Source organism: Dermacentor variabilis, chromosome 2 (genome assembly GCF_050947875.1).
Source record: "Dermacentor variabilis isolate Ectoservices chromosome 2, ASM5094787v1, whole genome shotgun sequence".
In the NCBI taxonomy this organism is placed as follows: domain Eukaryota; kingdom Metazoa; phylum Arthropoda; class Arachnida; order Ixodida; family Ixodidae; genus Dermacentor; species Dermacentor variabilis.
This window is the reverse complement of record NC_134569.1, coordinates 134,799,983-134,821,337: the sequence shown is the minus strand read 5'-3', so window position 1 is coordinate 134,821,337 and position 21,355 is coordinate 134,799,983. Positions and strand designations below refer to the sequence as shown.

The 21,355-nt window shown below is 42.0% G+C and overlaps 1 protein-coding gene across 2 annotated transcripts in view; it reads left to right on the top strand.

The window, feature by feature from the left end:
* The window catches only part of LOC142572729 (putative ubiquitin carboxyl-terminal hydrolase MINDY-4), a 42,144-nt gene that overhangs the window by 3,583 nt on the left and 17,206 nt on the right, over positions 1-21,355 (top strand). The window contains exons 4-12 of one of the 2 annotated variants that reach the window (XM_075682045.1): positions 2,688-2,911; positions 6,270-6,548; positions 8,706-8,822; positions 11,136-11,227; positions 16,592-16,693; positions 16,755-16,818; positions 16,888-16,953; positions 17,541-17,611; positions 17,713-17,776. In XM_075682045.1, the coding sequence (XP_075538160.1) occupies positions 2,688-2,911; positions 6,270-6,548; positions 8,706-8,822; positions 11,136-11,227; positions 16,592-16,693; positions 16,755-16,818; positions 16,888-16,953; positions 17,541-17,611; positions 17,713-17,776 (1,079 nt within the window). Of the gene's footprint in view, positions 1-2,675; positions 2,912-6,269; positions 6,549-8,705; positions 8,823-11,135; positions 11,228-16,591; positions 16,694-16,754; positions 16,819-16,887; positions 16,954-17,540; positions 17,612-17,712; positions 17,777-21,355 lie in introns of both variants that reach the window. The other variant, XM_075682044.1, reaches the window with a different exon arrangement.

Here is a 21,355-nt window from a genome sequence, read left to right as displayed (position 1 = left end):
CTTTGGTTCCTAGTCAGACTCCACAATCTTCAGGGAATACTGATACAATAAGTTGGCACTGTAATAGGCAGAGCATAGTGGGCATCGCACTGCACAGGTACAGCATCATAGTTTTGAAGGCAATTCGAACCATGCACAAAAAGGAAAAAAAAGCTGCAGGGACGTGGTTGTGGCAACATTTTGCAACATTCAATTAAATTTTCTTTGAATATCTTTTTGTGAGAAGCACATTAAAGGGGCCCTGAAACACATTTTCTTGAACCGGAGCAGCACGTACCTTTCAAGGAATACATTCCTGCAAAAAATTTTTGAAACTGGCCTAATATGAACCCAGATGGAATTAGCGCTGTGTTCACTTGCCCATTCCCCCTAAACCCATCGGTTCCTCTCAGCTGGTGTGTCAATAGCAATGCGCCGCCCATCACCTCTTTGGTTCTGTTATTTTTTCTGTGGGATGCTTAGGATGGTGTCTCACAAACGCACCTGTAGGTGTCATGTGTCTGCCCAAGGGCTAGCGTCTATGAGCCATCGCGTTTTATGTAATGTCATTGCTAACATTGCCCAAGGTGCAAAAAAAAAGAAAGCAGGGGACTGGGAAGCCACAGGAATGAGCAAACAAACTATAATGTGAGATGGTAAGTTCCTCGCTGAAGTCAGCAGAATAATATTTGACTGGCAAGTTCACGGTAGCATTGTCTACAGATCGGAATTTTCGTACCAAATCCAAAGGAGTTTCAGTGCATCTTTATTACTGGGTGCATTCAACAGCCTTCATAAAATGTGTTGCTGGCCCCATTAAATAGGTAATACAAAATAAAACTTTTTGTTCATTTGCCTCTATTACTATCATCCTCTAACAAAAATACTTATGTTGCCCAGTGTATCTTTATTAACCCTTTAAGGGATCTTCACAACCTCAGCTCATCGTGAGTAATCTTCACTTTCTGGTTATGATGAGATCACCTCGTCGTGAATGTTTCACCACTATCTGAATAGACTTTGACAAGCAGGGGCTGTCAAAAGGTGTTTTTCCATTTACAACATATAGGGCAGTAGCCCTTCTGATTTTGGAACTTTTATTGAATATGATTCTGCATGCTCAATGGCAGCAGGAGTTCCTGGTGTGCTTACTTCGGTGATGAATTCCTTGATGTTATTTGTTATTTTAGCTGAGACAAACCTGTACACATTTAATTTTTCGAAGTCAAGAAAGTTGGACAAGCATTCTCACTTCCGAAAATGGTTTCCTGTTACGTGTGAAGAATTGCGTGCCTGTTTTGGCCTCTTAATACTTCAGGGCATTGTAGGAAAGCCATACAAAAGGTTATACTGGTTGGGAACCACCTGATTGAATCTCCCACTTTTGGCGACGCAATGCCTGGGAACTGATTCCATAGTTAATATTGCATTTTAAACATGCTATGAAGCGTTTCATAAAAAGAACAAGCCATTATGGTAACGTTAACTTTTAAAAAATGAGCCCTTGACGAGGTAATAACATTCCTCATGTAAGCACATAAGAGTTACAGAGCTCAATCTGACAGAATGCAGTGGTTTACTGCAAAAAGGGGCACTGAAAAAATATGTCAAGTTAAGCCACATTATCAGGTCTTCTGGGCTTCCAAATATGTCAATATCACCGTGACCTGTGGCTTGGTGAGCTAGAAGAGGATGCAAAATTTGGGTAACAATATTATTGTAAGATTCCTGCACCAACTTCTACATCGTGGATATTGAGAGCGATTGCTTAGAGCTAGTTTAATGTGTGTCAGTTATGGAAGGTTATGTTGCATAGGTAAGCAAGGGCCACAAGGGCCATATCTGTCAACGTTCAGGGACTTTTCATGAATAAGAATAGCCAAAGTAGAAATGAAACGAACTTCATAATATCTCTCTGATGTTGTCAGTGTTGTGATTTTGGCATGAAATTCAAGAAAGGTGAGTTTGGATTTCATTTACTTTATTAATAATCAGCATTGTTCTGAGGAAAAAAAAAACAAATGGAATTTTAATGTGATGCTGTACCAGTCAACACGAATTTAGTGTTTATGTTTAGCATCCTTTATGCTGACAACAGGGTAAGTCATATTGTGGTCATTACTCTATATCTGCTAACACTGCCCATGCACTGATACTGTTTTAGTACCTTCTTTCTGTTGTATGCAATAGCAAGTTATAGTTAGTGTTTGCTCTGGTTCATGAAGCTCCTTGTTGAAAGCTTCTTGTGTATCATACTGTGCCTCTAAAGGTACACTAAAATGGCATTTTACCTGTGATAGCAAGTTATATTTAGTTTTTACACTTGTTCATGTAATCTTGCCTGAAGCCTCTTATATGTATAATGTCTAATCATGCAAAAACGAAGGTAGAAAAAGTTGCAAATATGTCAAGCGACACCTCGGAGGCAACAGTTATCTTTTGCCAAGTCCATGATAAATGCTACCGCAATACCACACTGCAGCAAACTCAAATGCTTAACCAATATGCCGAGTCTCTGTGCTTTGCTGTGCCGCTATCGCAAGTATTCTCAGCCACAGTTTTGTGCAAAGGAGCTTTAACTTTTCTTAGTCTGTTGCTCTGTATGATGTGTGGTACGTTTTTTTTTTTTTTTTTTTTCTGGTGAGATTGTATTGTTCCTGGCCATTGTAGACTTTCGCTGGGCACTCGCAATGCAGGCAATTTCGCAGGTAGCAGCTCCCATGTGATCACAAGGTCAGCCCTCCAGAGTGCTCTGTCAGCACGAAGTGCCGAACGGAAGTTGGCGGCTAGAGGACTGTACGGCGGGGAGGCACCGACCAGACCCGCCCATGCACTGCACTCCCCGAGAAGCTCAGCGTTTCCTAACCTGCAAGCAGAAACATGGACAGAGTTAGATGCCACGGTGCCACGATTGCAACACCCCAGCTGTGAGGTGAGCTCCCGCTTAGCTAAGGAGGATTATCAGCTTTTTTTTCTAGAACAGCAGTCCTCCATTTCTTGGAGGAACTCTAAACACAAGACATCTAAACAAGCTAGATGAAGAGCTTATCCTGAGAACTTAACAGACATTGTGTCTTTGCTGAAAGTAGTGCTCTGTTAAGCAAGGAAATAGAAATGTTAAAAACAGCCACTGAGACAGTGATTATGTCCTTCTTGATATGCTTTGGCACTGCTAATTTGATTCGCAAAGCAGCACAATTCATTGCCACTTCCTCTCCATTTTGACTTCCATTTGCACACACAAGCAACGTGGCTTATGCAGCTAATCTTGCAGTCTCAAGCAAAGATAACCAAAGGTGCCGGTCTTTCCTTGTTTTTTTTTTTCTTTGTTATTGCTGACAGCTGCTGCTGTGCTGGTTCCCTGTGAGGCACTGTGGCCTCTTTCAATTTTTGATCACCGTTTCACTAGCTTAAGCAAGAACCCCTTGTCAGCAGTTTCCCACATGTCATAGTTTTGACTGCATCACACAAATCAAAGATTGTACCATTTGATTGAAAGTTCCTCTTTCAAGAAAGCAGATATCTGTACCAAAAAACATTGCAAACATTGTGACAAGCTGTTTTAGTGAAAACAAGCAATGATCAAAAGCTGTGTTTTAGAGCATGTCCATGTATAGTTTTTATACAGCATTGTGTGCTATACCATAAAATTTATGTATTTCTTACAGGTAATAAAAGGAAGCTATTTTTCTTTGTTTCTTTTTTACAGTTTACATTTTATTTGTTGCTGGTAGATACCCAGATACTTGTTTAAGTATTTGCCATATTTTTTGAAGGAAGCTTTTTTTCCCCCCAGGTTAGATTATAGCTTCCTAGGAGCATTTTCCTGGAAGTAAGGTTTAGGTTAGCAGCCTCAGTTACTCAGCCTGGCACACTGTTGAAGTAAGTGCCTTTACTTTCTGATGCGAATAATCAACCATTGTTTGAGACTAAGTGAATGCTAATTTAACTTCATAGCAGCATGCAGCATACATGCTGATCACATAGACTTAGTAACTGATTGGTGCAGCCTTATTAAAGTGTGAGATCTTTGCTGCCCCATGGCCTTGAGCCCCTATGCTGCTCATGCTGCTCAATAAGGCATTAATTTAAGAGTAAATATCAGACTAGACTTGTTTGTTTGATTATCCGTTTTCAAAAAAACTTGCAACATTTGTTTTGCACCAAGAGATCGCTTAGCACCACAGAAAATCACCATTGAGCGGGCCACATTCTTCTTCCACCATTCAAACTGCTTGCAGGGCATAGGCTACGTACTCGCTCATACTCATGCGCACTCACACTCGCTAACACTCACTTCGTCCGCACTAACTCACCATCACCAACTTTCCATCATACTCCTGTTAACCGGCACTCACTCCCATTTACACTCGCATTAAATCACACCCTTCATCTCTGTCTCATGCCTGCGCAATGAGTGTGAAGCAGGTATGAGTCAGTGTACTCGTGAGTAAGTGCGTGGACTTATGTTGCGGAGAACCATTTTTGAAGATAATCTTGGAGGCCATGCTTTACTAGTTGTTACTGCTTGCATTGAGTCAGGGCAAGGGGCTCTATTAAAGGGACACTAAAGGCAAATAGTACTAAGTCGACGTGAACTGTTTAAATATCATTCCAGAAACTTTGCAGCGCTTGTTTCGTGCCAAGAAAAGACTCAGCTTACGAGAAAATTGTATCTGAAAGGTCCGAATACCTTTTTTGAAATTCAAATCTCCTGTCACCCGACCAGAGGAGTGGTGACATTGCATAAGCCATCACTGCCCTTTGCTGCCATCGGTCAGTAAAACAGCGCCCGACAGACAACGGCACCGAGCCAAGACAGAGCGGCGGATTTGCCTCTGCAGCTTCTTTTTGGTCAAGTGCCTTAGGCCGTTTGGGCATCCCGCGACATCACATGGAAGTTCAATTCTCTGCTACGTACAGTTTGTACGAGTTTTGCCAGCCAGTAAAACCAGCGCAGCGCTATGCTGTCAGGAAAGTAGTGAAACATGAAAGCGTGGGGAGTGCAGAGTCGAGTGAAAACGAAACCTTTCGACCGCCCGCGTCGCTGTCAACGGTAATCTTAATAAGTTCTTTTTTCTAAACATGAAATGGAACTGGACAAGTAGCATTTTATTTATTTATTTATTTATTTATTTATTTATTTACATGTCATCTTATAATACAATATGAGGATGTTTTTTTGCAACGAGTAGTTCAGTACTAGCGACAGAATTTAACTGAGGAGTGCTTTCGTCATCGAGCAAGTCCTTGAATGTCCAGGGGGAGTCTCTAATCATGTCCTGCACAGGGAGCTCTTTTATCGAATATTCCTTAAAGCTGTCCATGCTGCATTTTATTTCCTGTTCAAATGCTCCAATCTTTAGCTATAACTTACCAGTTATAGATGGGACATACCACCATGGGAGCCTGTACCTTAAAGGCGCCCTGAAACACTTTTTAACATAGTATGGAAACATTGCCGATCTATCATATAGGCTTGAAATCAGCTGGCCCACACAGCCCACACCTAACCTAACCTAACCTAGTGGGTGTTTTTCAGCATCACTGTATCTGTGAAGCTTTTGTTGTTTCACTTTGTTCTTTGGATGGGAAGCTGGACACCATATGTCCTGGCTGACACATGACATCACTCGTGACTTGCTACTATGAACTCATAGAAAATTAATAAAACACCTTAAATGACGACTGTGGCCTGAGATATCCTTGTTTGTGGAGGTGGCGCTCCCTGGTAGGGAGCGCCACCTCCACAAACAAGAATATCTCAGGCAAGGTAGGGATTGCACATGAAGTACATTTATACCCCACTCCTTTGATCAATCCTGTCAGATAAAAAAAATCTGTCTTTTATATTGTTTTTTCTTTATTGGTTGAAAATTGCTGGAAATCGTTAAATGGCAGTGAGGGAACTGAATCTACCATTTGGAGACCAAGGAAGTGGCCATGAGTTTCACTTCCTAAAGAAAAACTCAGTGCCCTTCCACTTAAGAATGACAATGAGTGCTTTACGACTGCTTCACTTCCACTGTAGGTCGTCCCAGCATCGCACTACCTTCGGGATTTTTTTCTACACGCAAACACGATAGTGGGGAAAGTAGCCCTTAACAGCTTCGCTGGAGAAGAAAATGGAGTACTGATTATCATTAGTGCACGCTGTATGCAGCTCTTAGTGTTCAGACAATGCATGGCACCTACAGTGTACTCTGCTCTAACCTGCTCTAACCAATCCACTGTTTCATGAAGTACTGGACTTCGCTTTCTAAGATTTGCCCCTCTTGCATTTCTTACAGCCCAGCTCACCAACATCGCCGAAGTCATTTCTTCTTCGGAGCCAGAGTGCCCCACGGCTGGAATTGACGAGAAGAAAATCTAACTCTGTGGTGGCCACTGGGAGTCCCAAGAATCAAACAAACAAAGACAGCACTGGCAAGGCTTCCCCAAAGCTTTCTGTGCAGGCGAACAATGATGTACAAGTGAGCGACGTCTCAGACCAGGATGCATACATTGACCCACTTGTGATCACTGCACAGCAGGCCACCTTCAGACCAATAAGCCGACAGGAAGCCACTGTGAGTAGTGTGTTTTTGCATACCTTTCCAAATGTACGATCGCTCAAAAGCAAATATTTTATTTCACTTTCTTCAGGGTGCTGTACATAACATCGATTGTCGTGGACCAGTGTGGAGGATGTATGACTATGCAGTAATTAAATCTACTACTGTTATCCAGTTAGTGGAGCTATACAACTTAAACAAGGTCTTCATGATGGTGATGTGCATCTGTAACAAAACAAGTGAACAGAAAAGGGTCTCATTCTCTTTGAGTTGGGCCCATTTCAGGGCCTGTCGTGTGCCTGTAAATGTTGCCCACCAAGGAATGCTAGGCTTCAGGAAATAAGCATGTCAAGTGAAACATGCATTTCTACAAGGTGACAAATCTAGTCACATTATCATTGTAAAAGAAAGTACTACGCTCGTCAAATGTTTTATCTGTCACTCGTGCAGACAAAGTAATGTAGTGCACTGTCGGTGATCCGAATCTCTCAGGGAGCGGAAAGTTGTCTAATTGTACAAGAATCACTAGTGTGAGACGTGCAAACCAAATCGGCAACGTTACCAAGAGAACCGTTAGAGAAAGACATCTCTTGCACACATGGCACCTGCTGCTGCAAGCTGGTGCAAGTTTTCCCCACTCGCCCAGCAGTCGTGGCGGTGGTTCTACAATTCGCATCATCCATCGCTGTGAGGGAGTTTGGTTTAGCCAACATTTATTTCATTGTACGCTATGCAGTTCAACTTAGGAATTTATCAAATTTGCATCATATTTAAACCGTAGCAGTCATGATCGTATCATCGAGATACCACTGTACATAGCTTAGCAAACCAGCAGTTGTGTTGACACAGGTATAAAGGAGGAATATATAGTAATTAAGCCAGTCATAAATGTGCCAAAACTTTGCTGCAACATTGCTCACACAGTGCTGTCACACCTATGCTGACTGGTCATTTTTTCTTGCATCATCAGTGTGAAGAGCTGTGCAGTTGTTTAATGGGATACCTTGAAAGGGACACTAAAGCGAAGCAATAAATCAGTTTAGACTAATGACGCATTGTTTGAGAACCCTGCAGGCAGTCATTTAAAAAAAAATAGTTTGATTATTAGATGAGAAAATGAAGGTCCAAGTATCAGTATTTGAATTTCGTGCCGAAACCCCAGCGCCAGTACGTCAGCGTGACATCGGGGATTCCAAAGTATGTTTTCGCATTTGGGCCACGTTGGCTGAGTAAAGGTTCCCGAAACTTGCCATGTTTAATATTTGGTCCCTTTAGAACACAATGTAGTCAATCTGTACCGCTATATATAATTAGTAGGCCCTAGAAGATGCCATCAAAATCCAATATGTCACAGCCCCCAGGTGCAGGAACTTAAGTAGGCGTCGCCACCCATATTTCGTTCTTGCGCTTTTTCTGTCTTGCCAAACGTCTTATCGTTGTAAGAGTGTTTTTGGTGTTGTAGAACAGTAATTTACTGATGCATAAGAAATAATTTTTCACTTTAGTGTCCCTTTAAGCATGGCTCTCGTTTATGAAATTGCCAAGCCTTTCACAGCACAACTTTATAAATGCATTGCAAGATATGTCTGTTTATTTGGGAGGTGTAATCAGTGTGTCACCGTTGGCCCGGGATGCTATACTATCCATCTGTCTTCAGGAAACTAAAACCACTAAGGAGAAAAAGCTTCATAAAAGCAAACTACGATGTCTGGAATCTTTAATGTTACAATCTTTGATTGCAAGCCACCTAGAATGTTGTGCAGACCAACATTAGGCGACTAAACTTGTCAAAAGTTAAGGCAATGTAGAAAAAGAATGCTTGAGATTTTGTTTAAGTGTGTAAAATTGGGCCAGCTGGTTCCTGGTCAACTTGACCAATAATGCTAATTAATGGACAGGGAAGACACAGGCACTGTCTATTAACTGAGACAAGTGGGGCAGGGGAGCTGCAGGTTGGATGCAGGTGTTCACTACCATCGTCTGATCGTTTGATCCTGGTGTCCAGCCTTCTTTTGTTGTCCTGCCATTTGTGCTGTTCACCATGAAGAGGCATTACATTTGTTAAGGATTCTCATTTAGCCAGTTTTCACAGCTGTCAGCTTATGCTGCTAAATTCAGCACCCTTTAGTCATGCAAGCAATATGATGAAAACATGTGCTACTCCGAATTCAGGAACTCAAGGAACTGCTGTTTGGAACTCGAAATGGAAAATTTGGAGAGGAGTGGGCATCACAAGGGTTCACTTTCACAAAGTCAAATGCTGTCCCATATGGCCTGCTACAGAAAAAGGTATGTGGATCTTGTGCCTTCCACTGCAAACATGTTGCAACTATACTGAACAAAAAGAAAAAAGAATACTATGTGCTTTATATAGTTTCTGTGCAAACCATGCAGAAAATGTAAATTTGGGGGTGGGAGGGATCTATACAATTTCTGTAGGAATAATACAGGAAATTTAATAAACAGTGGTCAAACAAGGGTTGTGTCAGGCTGGAAGCAATATTTTAACAAGGGAACTCATCTTCATTAGGGCCCTGACAAAGGGCCCTTTGTTGAAGAATTGCCTCTGGCATGAGACAGTCCTTGTCTGGCAGCTGTTGATCACTTATCACAATAAACATGCATTGTCAACCAGATAAAGATAAATGAAGCGTAAGTGGTCATACTGAAATTTTGGGGATGTGCGGTAACGTACCGTTCCAGAAGAAAAGAGGTACATCAAGTTCCTATCTTCCTGTGAACCTCTCTCTTGTTCATAACGGGAAGCATGTAGGTGTGACAGTACATTTTGAATCTTTTCGGTAGAGAATGGCAGATGAGCTGACAATTCTGAAATTTTCTTTATCATACTTTTAGAAATTTTCTTTATAACCTTTTTAGGTAGTATATGCAGCTTTTGTTTAGACATGTGGCCAATGCAAGCATGATGTAATGCTTGTTATCAACAATGAAGATAACGCTTTATTACACACTGATTGATCACTTGCAGCACAATGTAATTGCATGCTGCTGAGGTATTGATCAGTGATTTTCACCTTACACTCGTTTACCACAATGAAATGAACTGTCCTAAGAAATGCAACCATTTTATGTGACACTTGCCAATATAATGAAAGAAAAGAGTTGCTGTTTTGCCCAAAAGCGAAGCATGGTTAAAAATAGCATTATAGAACTACACAATGTAAGCTTTGTAGATTTATCAGTTGTATATATTACAGTAAACATTCCAGCATGGTGTCACGAGCGTACGTGCAAACATGAACAGCTGTGACTCCACCGCAAACACTCACTGTCACAACGCTGGCATGATGAAAAGCGCCCGCCTTGGTGAGCATTCTTCGGGCTGCCGGTCACTTCAACACGTCTCCAAAACTTGAGACTGCATGACCTCCAACACTAGGCAAGCGAGAAGATGGCACACTTGAAGCAACTAGCCATCTCAGTTCGCTTAGCCTTTGAATGCTGGTTGGTTGTCGCAGGTTGTTGCAGACTTCCTCCAACATAGTGTATGCGCTCAGCAGCGTGGACAGCCATGTGCAATCATGGTCAGGCTAAAGAAGGAGACATAATGTCAGGAGACACATACTCTCCTGCTTCTTAGCTCACACTTGATCATGTAACCAAGCACTCAACTCCTCCCTTCTTCCCTCGTGGGAAGGAGAGGAGAGTTGAACATGTAGGAGGACATCACCCGTCAAGCTGCCATCCTTCTCATCTCACCCTCGCACAATTTCCCTCACACATGGAGCATACCATGCATGGGGTGAGATCTTATTGCACTTCCAGTTTATACGGAACCTCACAGTGATAGTGGAAATTCACCTGTTAGTGTCCATATATAATTGCTATTGTAATAAAATGTCAGTCACATGCAAGTATATAAATACCCCTGGGCGCCAGTTTTAAGCTCACTCCAGGTATTAGAGTAAGTAATAATGATTAAGCTTTAGGTCCTTGTTCATAAGCGCATTGCACTGTTTCCTGTGGCCTCCATAAAGCTGGCTATTTCTCAGCAGTGTTGGTAATTTTTTGCTTTAGCATTTGGCCATCCTGGTCAGCCACTTAAGTGGGATGACAAATAGGATGCACTGAAGCTATACATTTTTACAGGACTCCTTAATTTTTTTTTATGCAGTAGTGTTCTTTCTGGTGAGTTCCCAGCAATTTCTTCTCACCATTTATTAAGCTTACATCATAGGTAGCACACAGTTGTATAAAACAGGCAGGTTCCAAGACAGAATGAAGGACCACATAAAGTAACAACATGAAGTGGGTACTCGGCTATGTACTAGCTTTTGTTCCTTTGTGGCAGTGAAATTAAAAGAATTTCAACAGTGTGTTTCTGTCTTGTGTCCTGAATTAGTTCCATACCCTCAAAATGCTCTTTGTCAAACTCCTAGACTAGCTTACTGGTATTGCTGCCAGCTGTCCCGAGAGTACTCATAACGCACATAGTGGCTTTTTCATTATTCACGTGCCTTGGTCCTGAAATTAAATAATCACATGCTTTTCCCCTTCTTCGTCATTTTCTTTTTCCCTGCTTTGATCTTGTTATCTTGTCTCCCTGCATGGGAACATTCATTTTTCTCATTCTCTCTCCAGGGAGGACCATGTGGCGTCCTTGCTGCGGTGCAGGCCTACATGATCAAGGAGCTGCTGTGGCCAGAAGGAGGTCTACAGAATGCTGACCCAAGGTAAGGGAGCCAGGCTGTACCAGCATAAAGTGTGGGGCAGTTTGCATAAATGAGTGATCATGCACCTTTTACGCATCCTTATGGGAGGAAGCTGCATGACATCACTATCAGTTGTTTATTATTGTGGGCTCAAGGCAATGACCTACGGGTCACTCGGCCAGCCATGGCTACCAGAAACCTAGACCAAGATAGCCGAGCACACTGAGCTCAGGCACCTTTAGTATACTTTGCATCTGAACTATACACTGCTTGACTGCTGAGTCATCCTTAAGCAGGTATGGTCACAGTCTACAGGCATATGCCCTCAAGGTGTGATGGTCACACTGCGTGTGGCCATGTTGGCCAACAGCACCCCTGCAACATTGCAGGGGCACTACATGTCCGTGTTTCAGTTCATGTTAATATAGCACTGACTGAATCGCGCCTGTCCTTAGTCATTGTGCGGCCATCTGTGACTTGCATGTGCATTGTGTGACATTAGGTGGTGGGTTTAAGGTCAGTTGGATGTGAACTGCAGGCGCATGCATGTGACTTGATTATATGCAGCCTCATCGATGGTAGGGCGTGCATGTCTACTTGTGAACGATGGCAATTCCACTTAGCTGTTCACACACAGAATTTCTTTTTTATAAGCTCAATTTTTGACACTTCCATTCCACGCTTTTCTTTCCGAATAATTTGTGGGCACAAAGCTTCACGAGATGGCCATGCTACTTGGGATGCCATCAGATAATTGGGTTCTTTTAATCGTTTGCCGGGCCAATTTTTCACAATTTAAGTAGTTCGGAAAAGTGGCAAAAATTAAGTCTCTGTAAACACAGTCATTCACAGCATGTTGAACTCAATGGAAATAGCTGTTATGGCCTCCTTCCGGGCTCAAATGATGGACAACATTGATTGTGACCAATGTCAGCTCAGGCGGAGCCAAAAAATGTTAGCCCACCTGAAGATTTAATTTTTAGTTTGCTGTGTTTTAGCTGAGCATGCTAACCACTAGACTACACCTGTGGGGCTACTTTTTTTTCAATAACACTGGATCCCTGCATACCATACACTTACGGTCAGCTGTACTGAAATTTGTTATCGATTAATAGTATGTACTATTGAAGCCACCTTTGCAAAACTGCAGAGCTGGTAATTGTCTAATTTATTAGCAGCCTTGAATTAGTGCCTAAGGAGACAATGTCCGCACATGGTGACTAGTGGATACGAGCAAATCCCAGACCATGGCCTATCAAGATTTTCAATGCGCTACTGGTTCTAACTAATATCGGAGGTCATTTTGAAGAGCTGCACTTGTTTTCAATGCTCTGGATTCTGTTTTCGTGCGAGTGGTAATGGCGTGATTTTTTTCTTTTTTTTTATTTGACTCTCAAAAATGCCTGTTTTTATGAGCTTTTTATGACACATACACTCATACTTCAGATGTAAAATTTGGCACAACTGCTCTTTAGTGCTAGGCCTTTTATGTTGTCATAAACACTGTTGCAGTTTGCTTTTAAGACTTAACAGTTGTGCCTCATTGCAAAGGCACTCGCAATTGTTACGATTAAGCACCACCTTTACCAAAGATGTATAACTGATTATATTTTTCTAAGACCATGTTGAGATATTATTTTTATACAGTAGAGAGGAACGAAAACAGGACTGCAACAACAAAAGAAAAATGGAAGAAAGTGAAATACTGAAACCTGGCACCATTTCGAAAATGCCTTTCAGTGCAGGAGGTTCAATGGAGGAAAGGAAAATGAGAATTGTGGGAACTGGGGCACTCAATGTTTTAGTAACTACCGTATGAAGCTAACAGACAATAAATTCAAGAAAGTAATTAGGAAAATTATCTACACTTGAACCTTCAGGTAGCATGCAAGGGTTTACTGGCCATTTGTTTGCTTCTAAAATCATGTTAGATGTGATGCCCAAGGTTGAAATTATGTTCCACATCTGCCACCTTGGCTTTAAGTGGCACTGGCTAACGATCTCAGGGCTAGGTTTAGCATATTATAAACAAATGCCCAAGAAAGTGAAAGAGGGGACAGCTACCGCAGCAGCTTAACTGGTAGAGCATTGCATACATCGTATAGAGCTTGTGGGCATGGCTTCCACTGGTGGTGAATTGTCTCCTCTTCCACTTCCAGTTAGCATGTTTAGCCCTTTAAGGATGACACATGTGAATATGCAAAAAAAATTGTTCATTTTCCATCTAAATGTGCAAAAGACATAGAGAATAAGCATAATCAAGCAAAAAAAAATTTAGCAAAATCTTTTTTTTTTTTTTAGCAATAGTGAAAAATAGAAGAGCCGTAAACTTGCAAAGGCTCATAAGATGCGTCATCTGCTTGAAGTTTCCGGTTCAAGAGATGACGGTTCCAGTGCATGATTCCAGTGCATGATGCGCAGTTCACTGATTCCAGTGCATGATGATGATTCCAGTGCAGTTCACAGGGCTGGACGCACTTGCTCTCTGTGCACCTTCATTGCAAGGTATTGCCCGCAATGCTGATTTCTAGAGCCTTTGGTGGTCGCATTGATGACTCACCATGAAATCTGAGCATAGGCAGTCATTTAAAATAATTTCTTTAGCCGAATCGATCGAACACATGAATTAGCTATACATGCTGTCATAGTTTTGTGCGTATCTTGAATAACGAGTTACACTTTTTTGTTCTCAAGTGAGTTTTGTTCGTGCCAATGACAATTTTTTTTTCTTACTTATTTCAACTCAGTTTCACTAGGATGATTCAAACATGCATGCTTTAGTAGCGGAGGGACCATAGGTGGGGTGGCAGTTCCAATCCAAGCTATTACTTAGCACAGATATTTTGAAACACCATTTAAATGAGCACCTCGCATGGTGTAGTCACCTTAAGTTGGTGTTCGATGCAAGATAAGCTAGGTGTACTAGGAGGTTTGTAAAGATGTAGTCCGTAATTTTTCTCACATATTTTGTGAAAGGTGCACAAGGAAAGAAAAACTAGCCTAATGATCACGAAGCTGCAATGCTTTCCATATGCAGAGACATCGAAAGATATTAAGACAGACTCAAGCATGTGGGGAAGCCTACTGCCGTTGACGAACACTTCTAGCATGCCTCATGTTCAATATCTCACACAAATATCACGAAGTGTTCGAAATGCAAGGGGTATACTGCAGCTTTGAACGCATTAGAGACTTTTCTAACAAATGTTTTGGGGAAGTTGGAGAAAGAGATGCTACACTAAAACATGGTTAAATCATGCTGATCACATGGTTACCATCTTGTTATTATGCATGTTCCAGGAAATATTATCAGTAATGTGGACAGCAAGTTATCTTACAAAACAACACATGCATGGTTCATATGTAAACATTGCAAAACGTATAAAAGTTCACTGTAAAATGATATAAAAGTCTGAAAAGCCAAATATGTGGAAAGTATTTTTCTTAGGGAAAGCCAAGGTTCTTAGCAGCTACGCAAACTTGTGTAACGCGATTTATCAATGGCTACGGCAGGTGAACACGTTAGTGTATACGATGGGCTCTAGCACAAATATGATATTCACGATTGTAATGTTATAAAATACCTCACGTCATTGACCCATACAGAATTGAAGTGAGAACAAGTGTGATTCGTCATTCAAGATAAGCATGGAACTGCAGCAGCACACATTGTTAATTCACGTGCTCTTTCAATCAGCTAAAAAGGTTAATTTAAACGACTACTTATGCTCAGGTTTCATGGTCACTCATCGATGCGACCACCAAAGGCTCTAGAAATTAGCATTGCACGCGATACCTTGTGATGAAAGTGCACAAAGAGCAAGCATGACTGGCCCCATGAATGGAGAGTCATGCACCGGAACCATAATCTGCTGAACGAGAAGCGCTGAGCAGATAATGCTTCCTATGAGTCTTTGCAAGTTTATGCCTCACCTATTGATAGGCATAAAGATGGAAGTGGGCTTCACCCCAAGCCACCAGTGGCTTCAGGTCCGTTCTATTAGCCCGCACCACTTTGGGCAACCAGTTCACGGTGCTTCAAGAGAAGTTCAGAAATTGCACAGCTCGATTTCTACGGTGCAGGCACAGCGAGGCACTCTAAATGAATGCCAAGGTGCGGAGGCAGTGCAAGCATTTTCTTGTGTCTGGCTAATGTGTATGGAGTGCGTAAGTTTGAGAGGTCCTGAACTGCTGGCATGAATGACTTCTGAGGCGCAAATACGTCCACATTTGTGTAGACATGGCAGGCGCACGTAAGCAGGGTTTTAACGGCACTTGTGGATGTATGCTGTGTTGTCTGCTGTGCTGCTGCTTCGTACTGTACATCTGCACCAAGTCGGCACCAACAGTGGACACGGAGCAGGAAAATTGTGAACTGGTCATTCGTCTTTTGAAACAAATGGTGTGGTTAAGGAGGTGCCATTGCTGCACTGGTGAAACAAACGGCAGGGTGCAGCTCATCGTGAACTGGTTCAGATGGTGTAGGTGAATTGAATGTACCTTTCATTTAGAATTTCTACAGACAGCTCTCGTCATGTGTTAACTATACGTGTATACTTAATTTAATTTACATGACATGTAACACCACTGCAGCTGGAGATCTTGTATCAGCCTATCTCCTCTGACTGTGCTTTCAAAATAAAGCAAATCGCATGCCAAACTTTCTTATCCAGTGTTCCTGCTTTAAACTGACAAGTGATGCCTGCTGCCTGTCATTCAGAGTATTTAGCCAGAAACTTCATACTCAGTACCAAAACTCTGCAAGAAAAAAAAAAATTCTGGTAGGTTGTCTGCAGCCAGCACTTTTTCATAAAGGGTTGATTAAACATTTCAATTAAAACACACAATGAAAGTATCTTACCTCTCCAGAATCAGATTATCCTATATTAGTTTCTGCATGACATCCAATTATATATATTTGCTAAATATATCTTGCCTATTTTTATTATTTTATTGAAATAGTATTATTCTTATTGTAGCATACCATTGTGTTCTTTATGTTCCAGTGGACATTATTGATTGTCTGATGTATTACCTAGAATGCTGACCTTGTCAGAAGACATGCAATGCTTGCTGCCTTTTGTTGCATCTTGTGGCCATATTGCATACATGTCTGAATAAGCATGGTATAGAAATTTTCTATATTCCTTCCTTGGCTTCGTTGACTGCTCACTTCAAATGGTTGATACTGAAAAAAAAAAAAATGAAAGGAATGATGAGCCACAGACAGCATTTCTTTAAAGTTGCACTACCTTGTGAAATTTTTTTACCTGTCATTGTGTTGGCTTGTAATAAGTGCCAAACATATTGTGTTTTATGTAGGGATGCATAGGGAAATGGTCAGTTGCAGTTGCCTTGAACTGTGGCTTTACAACTTGGTTGCAGTGGTTTCGAAGTTGATGTGCCACGAAGGAATGCTGCTCTGGCCAGGGCACTTGCTTTCATCCTGTGGCAGGTGGGCGACTCAAACAAGGCCATCGTGGCAAAGTAAGCAAGTTCATTCATCACTTGTACATGGTCCAATTTATGGTATTGTTTTCCTGCACAGCCCAACTGGAGTCAACGTAGCCCCGACTGATGGCACCTTGGCAAGTGATGGCATCATAGAAACTGTGAGTTAGCTGTTATATGTGGATTAGTCGGCAGTCACTGTAAAAGCTCAACTAACTCTCTCTTTACAGCTGACGCTGTCGACATTCACATCAAAGGTGGCATTGCAAGAATACTACAGTTCCTGCATATTTAAAGTGAGTGTTCTTAATGCATACAGGAATGCCTTTTTTTTTTACATTGAGTTACAAGCATGACCGGCTGCTCTGTAACCACCCCCATGGTGTTCACACAGCTCAAGAAATGATGGATGCAGAAAGGCAAGGACCTAGCCTAACGAAACCTAAAACCAGATACTACTTTCTTTCTTTTTGTCATTCTACGTCCATCATCTGTTGTGTTGTGTAGCCACTGTAGATAGCATGGAACTTTCCGAGATTATCATCCTTTAACCAGCCTCTACAGAAGAGTGCAGAGATTAAAGTGGGTCACCTGACCAAGTCACTAAAAGGTACAGCATATAAACATGAAGGGACCTTGGAAACCTGTTTGTCTTATCAGACACTCAAGTAAAGAGAAGTTCACTGTATCAAGGACAGAAGGTACCTCAACTTATTAGAGAATTCAGCTTGATGGAGTTGGTCTTAAATGGAGTCTATCGTAACCTACGTGCCTAGAGGCACATTGGCAGTGGTACTCACAATAGTCTATCCGTTGTCTTATGCACTCACATACTTTCATTCTTCAGTACATTGTACTTGCGATGGCATTTTTGTCCTTGCAGCTGCAAGAGGAAAATTGTTCAAGCTGCGTTGCTTTCTTGATATCTGTCCTAATGACGCATGGCTTCGAAAGGCAAGCTTTTTATGCAGTGCTTTCCTTTTTTATGTGTCTTCACACATGTACAGTAACATTTTAAATGATGAAGTGTATTTTTTAACTCCTTTAACTAATAGGATACGTGAAGAAATGGATGAAAGAAACAGCTCACTTATTGGAAAACACAGTCACTGTAACCAAGTGAGTTTTTCTTTATTCATCATAGAACTTTGCTCTGCACGCCTTATGTGTGTGCGATTGTCATTGCAGCTGAACAGAACAAGCAGCTGGGAGCAAAAAATGGGGACGACCATGCACCAGTTATCATTCTTTCTGTTGCCTTCATGGCCTTGGAATTATTTCGACAAAGCTGAACACTGATAATATTACAATAATATTAGGCACCTGCAGCAGCTGTCAGACAGTTAAAACTCAAGAGAATGAACAGTGCCCTTATTGCTGGCTGTGACCATGGCTTCGCAATCGTACAGAGCTAGTTTCAGACCCCTATTGTGCTTATGCATATGTTAGTGTTCATTTTGATTCTGTTCACAGCATGGACAGGCTTAAGGAAATAAGGGGTAGCATTGTTTCACTCTCTGCCTTTACCTTATATCCTCAAATCTGTGTGCACACTGAACACCACATAAATGAAGAGCTAGCAAGTTGCTCGCGCTTCTTGCCCTTCCCTAGTCAGTCACACATTTACTCCACACATTTGTGGAGCATGCTGCAGGGCTACCTGCACTGCTTCCGTGACAGCCCATCACCATGCGCCATACCATTTTACTACCCTATTGTAAATCTGTGCTGTTAAAATTTTCACAAATGGCTAACAGTTAGGGAAAGATTGGTCTCGCACACATGCTATGGGAAAGATCTTCCCAATAGTGCTGCTCTCTAGTGATATGAAGGTTCTGCAGAGGTTAGTGCCCAAAATTTTACTATAGGATGAAATCATAAAAAAAAATGGTTATTGTGGTTTTTGCAAAGGGGAGTGCAGAAGCGTTGCGGAAAAGTAGACGTGTACAGGAAACTAAGTATATCTTCAGAGACAAACCACCAGGAATGTTATCGCACATGCGCTGCCATTGAGAATTGTCAAAAAAAGTTTACATGTCTCATATATATATAAAATTCGCTTAACAAAAGGGCCATGCATCGCTACATCAATAATGACAGCTAGCGTACGTGATAGCATCAATGGCACGTGCAAGTGGCCTGACAGAAATCATTCCAAAAAACCTTTGGGGAGAAGTGGGACAGAGGAAGGGGACAGAGCCACTTTAAGCCACTTTTCGAGAAAACCGAGATTGTAAGCAGATCTAAAGGCAGACTCAAAAGGGAAATCCTCGAAGCTGGTCAGAAACACGCTCACGCTAACCTTTGTATTAGTGCCCCGTCAGTGCATCTGATGGATAAGGAATTTACGTTCCTCGCCCTTGGCTGAAGTTTCTACACCCCCTCCTCTGTCCCCCAAGCTCCGAAGGTTTTTTAGAATGATTTCTGTCAGGCCACTTGCAAGTGCCGTTGTTGCTATCACCTACACTAGCTGTCATTATTGACATAGTAATGCAAAATTTTTTTCACAACTATTGATGACAGCACATGCGCAGTAACTTTCATGGTGGTCTGTCTCTGAAAATATGCTTAGTTGAAAGTGACTGTCTTTCTTGTCTATGTTTCCTTTTTCCGCAACGCTTCTGCACTCCCCTTTGCAAAAATCATGTCAAACCAACTAGCCCAACAGTTTCCTATTCTAAAGGTTAATATGGTATTTGAGCAAACCCTGTCAGTGCTAACTTTGCCAGCACTGCTCTTCATTAGCAGCGGCAAAGTGGCTTTCACCCAATTGCCTTGGTTCAGTTGTTATTCAGAGTTTATTGCTACCTTTATGCACATTTAACATTGATCAGGTGACCAGTCTGTGGCAGAAAAGTGCACACTAATGAAGTGTTTTTCAATGTCCAAGAGTGGCTTAATTGTCCTGGTTGCATCTGTACAATTGCTAGTAAGTACGGCGGGGCGTGGCACTGCCTGAGGCGCCTGACATTTCTGCGCAGGCGCGAGTAAAAGTGGGTACGAGAAAGAAAATCTGGGTATTTTTGCTACTTGAATATCTGACTTTGCCTAGGCACCACGGAGGAGAAGTTTCTTTGCTCGTATTGCATGCATTTGTTGCCTAGGCAAGCCGGCATTGCAGAGTGGGGTCGAGTTTGCTTATGCTCGGACGCTGGCTGCCGGTGCAGTGAAGCAGGTGAAGCAGTGAGCACGGATGTTCCATTTGGTAATCGTTGTGTCTGAAGGTACATCGGACAGACTTTCTCACGCCTGCATGCGGCGCCAGTGCTGAGTCAGTCATGCCAGATTATTGGCTTTCGGTCTTGCCTACGTTAGGTTAGCGTAAAAGGCGTTACGGTGGCGCGGCGCATTCTCCCAGCGGTTCCGCCGTGCCGATTATTGTCTTTGCATCTCAGCCACGGTTAGGTTCGCGTAAAAGGTGTTAGGGTGGCATGGCCTATTCTCACAGTGGTTAAGCCATGAGAATTAGTCTTTATGTCTCGGCCATATTAGCTTAGGTTAGGTTAACTTTACGTTACGTTAGGTTAGCATAAAAGGTGTTAAGGTAGCTTGGCACGTTCTCATATTGGTTGCAGGGGCGTCAAGCGTCGCCGGTGACCTTTCAGCCAGTCGCGTTCAATTGCAGTTGCTAAGGTGCCCTGCCTCCTAGATTTTCAATATATGTAGCCCGGCCTATATACGGTCCCTACTGCTCCGATGGAAACATCCGTGATGTTATATTGAACGTACATCGCCGTAAGGTGCAAGAAACGTATGATCTGACACGACTGACTTAGCATGTATGATCCAGCACAACTGACTATGAGCGTTGCAGGTGCGAGACACTCTGTCCGACACAGCGACTGCCAAATGTAGCATCGGTTCCCACTGCTTCACCTGTTTCACTGCACCGGCACCCAGCGTCTGAGTGTAAACAAGCTCAACCCCACTCCGAAATGCTGGCTAGGGACTCTTGTCCCCTAACAAGATTTCTCAAGAGCATTGCAGGCCCCTTAAAAGACTGTGTGCAGCATCTCCATCCCATAGATGCTAAGCATCATTTGTGGGATGGAATTTCACTTTTTTGCCTAATTTGATGCCTGGTTTACTCAGAAAATCGGGCCGGGATAATGTAACATTTCTGTTCTAATGCTATTCCTTTTCATACTTTGTGAATTGCCTGAGCGGCACTCTGCCTGTGTTATCAGCAGGATTTGCGGGTTGTCAGTGGTGTGTGATAAGAAACAAAAAAGAATCATGCAAAAACCTTACGTTGCATGTACTAGTCCTGCTACTTCAAATTAAAGATTTAATCATATATATTTATGTATATTATATGTATATGGTTTATTTTTTAATAGACATGGGTGCAAAAATCTGATAACGTAAATGTGGCTGATTAATATGAGCAATATGTTAATTTCTATGTGCAATATCATAAATTGCACTGCAGGTGTGTCTTAAGCTCAATGCCACAGGAATAATTACATATTGCAGTAAGGTGAGCTATCGCTGCAAAGTTATCAAGATAACTCAGAATATGTATGTCATAGTTAAAGCAGTGTTAAAATATGAATGGTTCATAGAACAGCTACAGAAAATGCTTGCAGTTACAATAAAGAACTAAAATGCAATTGCTTTAGCGAGCTTGACCTTTGTCAACTGTAGCAGCAGGACAGCCTTGGTAATGCCAAGTTTTTGCTACAAATTCCCATTTGC